We start from the raw sequence: 1,659 nt of genomic DNA, 5'->3' as shown, positions 1-1,659 counted from the left end.
ATTTCAGAGATAAAGAATCATAAATTGATGAAATGTGCTCTTTTTTTCTCTTGTTTTTGACCCTGGGGGAGTAGAACATAATAAAAAATGAGGAGCTTTGGATTCCATCCTTCTAGTTTTTATATTTATCTCCTTGATATGTTTCAACTTATTATAAAAATCATTTAATTTTCTTATAAAATATTAAATCATTAGAGCAGCACAGATAAAAACATTTATTTTGAGTGTAAAACTTTTATTTATCAATCAGCGTTTCTGCTTGTTTTAGTAAGCTTTTTTAGCCTTTTCAAGACCTTTATGGTTCAAATTTCTGACCCATAAGAAAACAATAAATAAGAAATAATGACTGATTGTAAAATTTCTATCAGGGTAACTAATTTAAATTCAGTCCAACTTAATATAAGAACTCTGAAAGTGAGGAATATTAAGTGAAGTCGGTGCACACCTGAGATGGTGCAACAAAGTGAAAGTTTGACAGTGTGTTGTAAAGAAGCACAGAGCTTTACCTTAGCCAGTATGTGCTTATCTTTGATGATGTATTCATAGGTGGTCAGAAGGACGTTAAACTTTCCACTGCGAAGCTGAGGCACAAGGCCACGGCGCAGAGCAGGGGTGCCCTGAAATGAGACAAAAACACAACAATCCTGTCACAACCAGCACAAACACACCAGCCTGGAATCATTAAATGACTCGAAAACATAAAGAGAAAAAGATCTGATTTACCTTGTAAGCTATTTTGACAACAGATGGTGCCCATTTATCCAGTTCATAGACCCAGTTAGACAAAGTCCTGGAAAAACCATTAAGAGATTAGAGAAGCTGCAGGTTACATTGACATAATCTGAATTCTGAGCAATTCAATGCTGCAGCTTCAAATATTCTCAAGTACTACTCCACAACCATTATAACGATAGAAAAAAGGAAAGAAGAATTAGGAAACCATGTATTTAATTAAACCTTCCATCAAGTCTCCAAGGTAAATATAGGGCAGAAACACAGAAGAGAAACCCTGCAGTAAAAAACTGAAGCATTTATCAGAGAATCRATAAACTGCAGCTGACAAAGAAAGACTTTGCTCAGAGTCACAACCCACCAGCAGAACACTAAATAAAAAGATGGGTGACTTTTAGGTGTTGCTCCACGTTTTTTCAGTGTGTACAATAAAGGCTGGTGAGGGCTGTCGCCTGAAGCTCAGCTTTAAGCCTCTGCTGTGCTGTTTGACTGTAAAATCTGCTCTGCTCAGTAATCCTGAAACATGCTAAAACTGCTAAAAAAACAACCTTTGTTTCATTTTAATCCTTCAAAACCTGAAGGGAGAAAGCACTACTTCAGAGGAAAATTATTTCAGGTAAATTTCACTCATTTCCCAGAATACATTATTCTTAATACTGCTTTAATAATGAAAATATGTTTTATTAGAAAAGCACCATTCAGGACACCCAAGGACATTGTACAAAGATGTGTGTCAGTTTGAAGATTTATTGCATCTAGATGTATGAGGATTTATACCATGAGTCTGTATGAGGATTTATACCATGTGTCTGTATGAGGATTTATACCATGAGTCTGTATGAGGATTTATACCATGAGTCTGTATGAGGATTTATACCATGAGTCTGTATGAGGATTTATACCATGAGTCTGTATGAGGATTTATAC

General features: G+C 35.4%; 1 protein-coding gene across 1 annotated transcript in view; it reads right to left on the bottom strand.

Annotated features, from left to right (window-relative positions):
* Positions 1 to 1,659, bottom strand: part of smarca2 (SWI/SNF related BAF chromatin remodeling complex subunit ATPase 2) — a gene marked incomplete in the record, with an annotated part of 64,893 nt that overhangs the window by 37,396 nt on the left and 25,838 nt on the right. The window contains 1 exon segment of the mRNA XM_014033183.1: positions 724 to 790. Within this exon segment, the coding sequence (XP_013888637.1) occupies positions 724 to 790 (67 nt within the window).

Source organism: Austrofundulus limnaeus, unplaced genomic scaffold (assembly GCF_001266775.1).
Source record: "Austrofundulus limnaeus strain Quisiro unplaced genomic scaffold, Austrofundulus_limnaeus-1.0 Scaffold1656, whole genome shotgun sequence".
NCBI classification, from domain to species: Eukaryota; Metazoa; Chordata; class Actinopteri; order Cyprinodontiformes; family Rivulidae; genus Austrofundulus; species Austrofundulus limnaeus.
The sequence above is the reverse complement of the archived record's forward strand: the minus strand, read 5'-3'. Positions and strand labels throughout refer to the sequence as shown.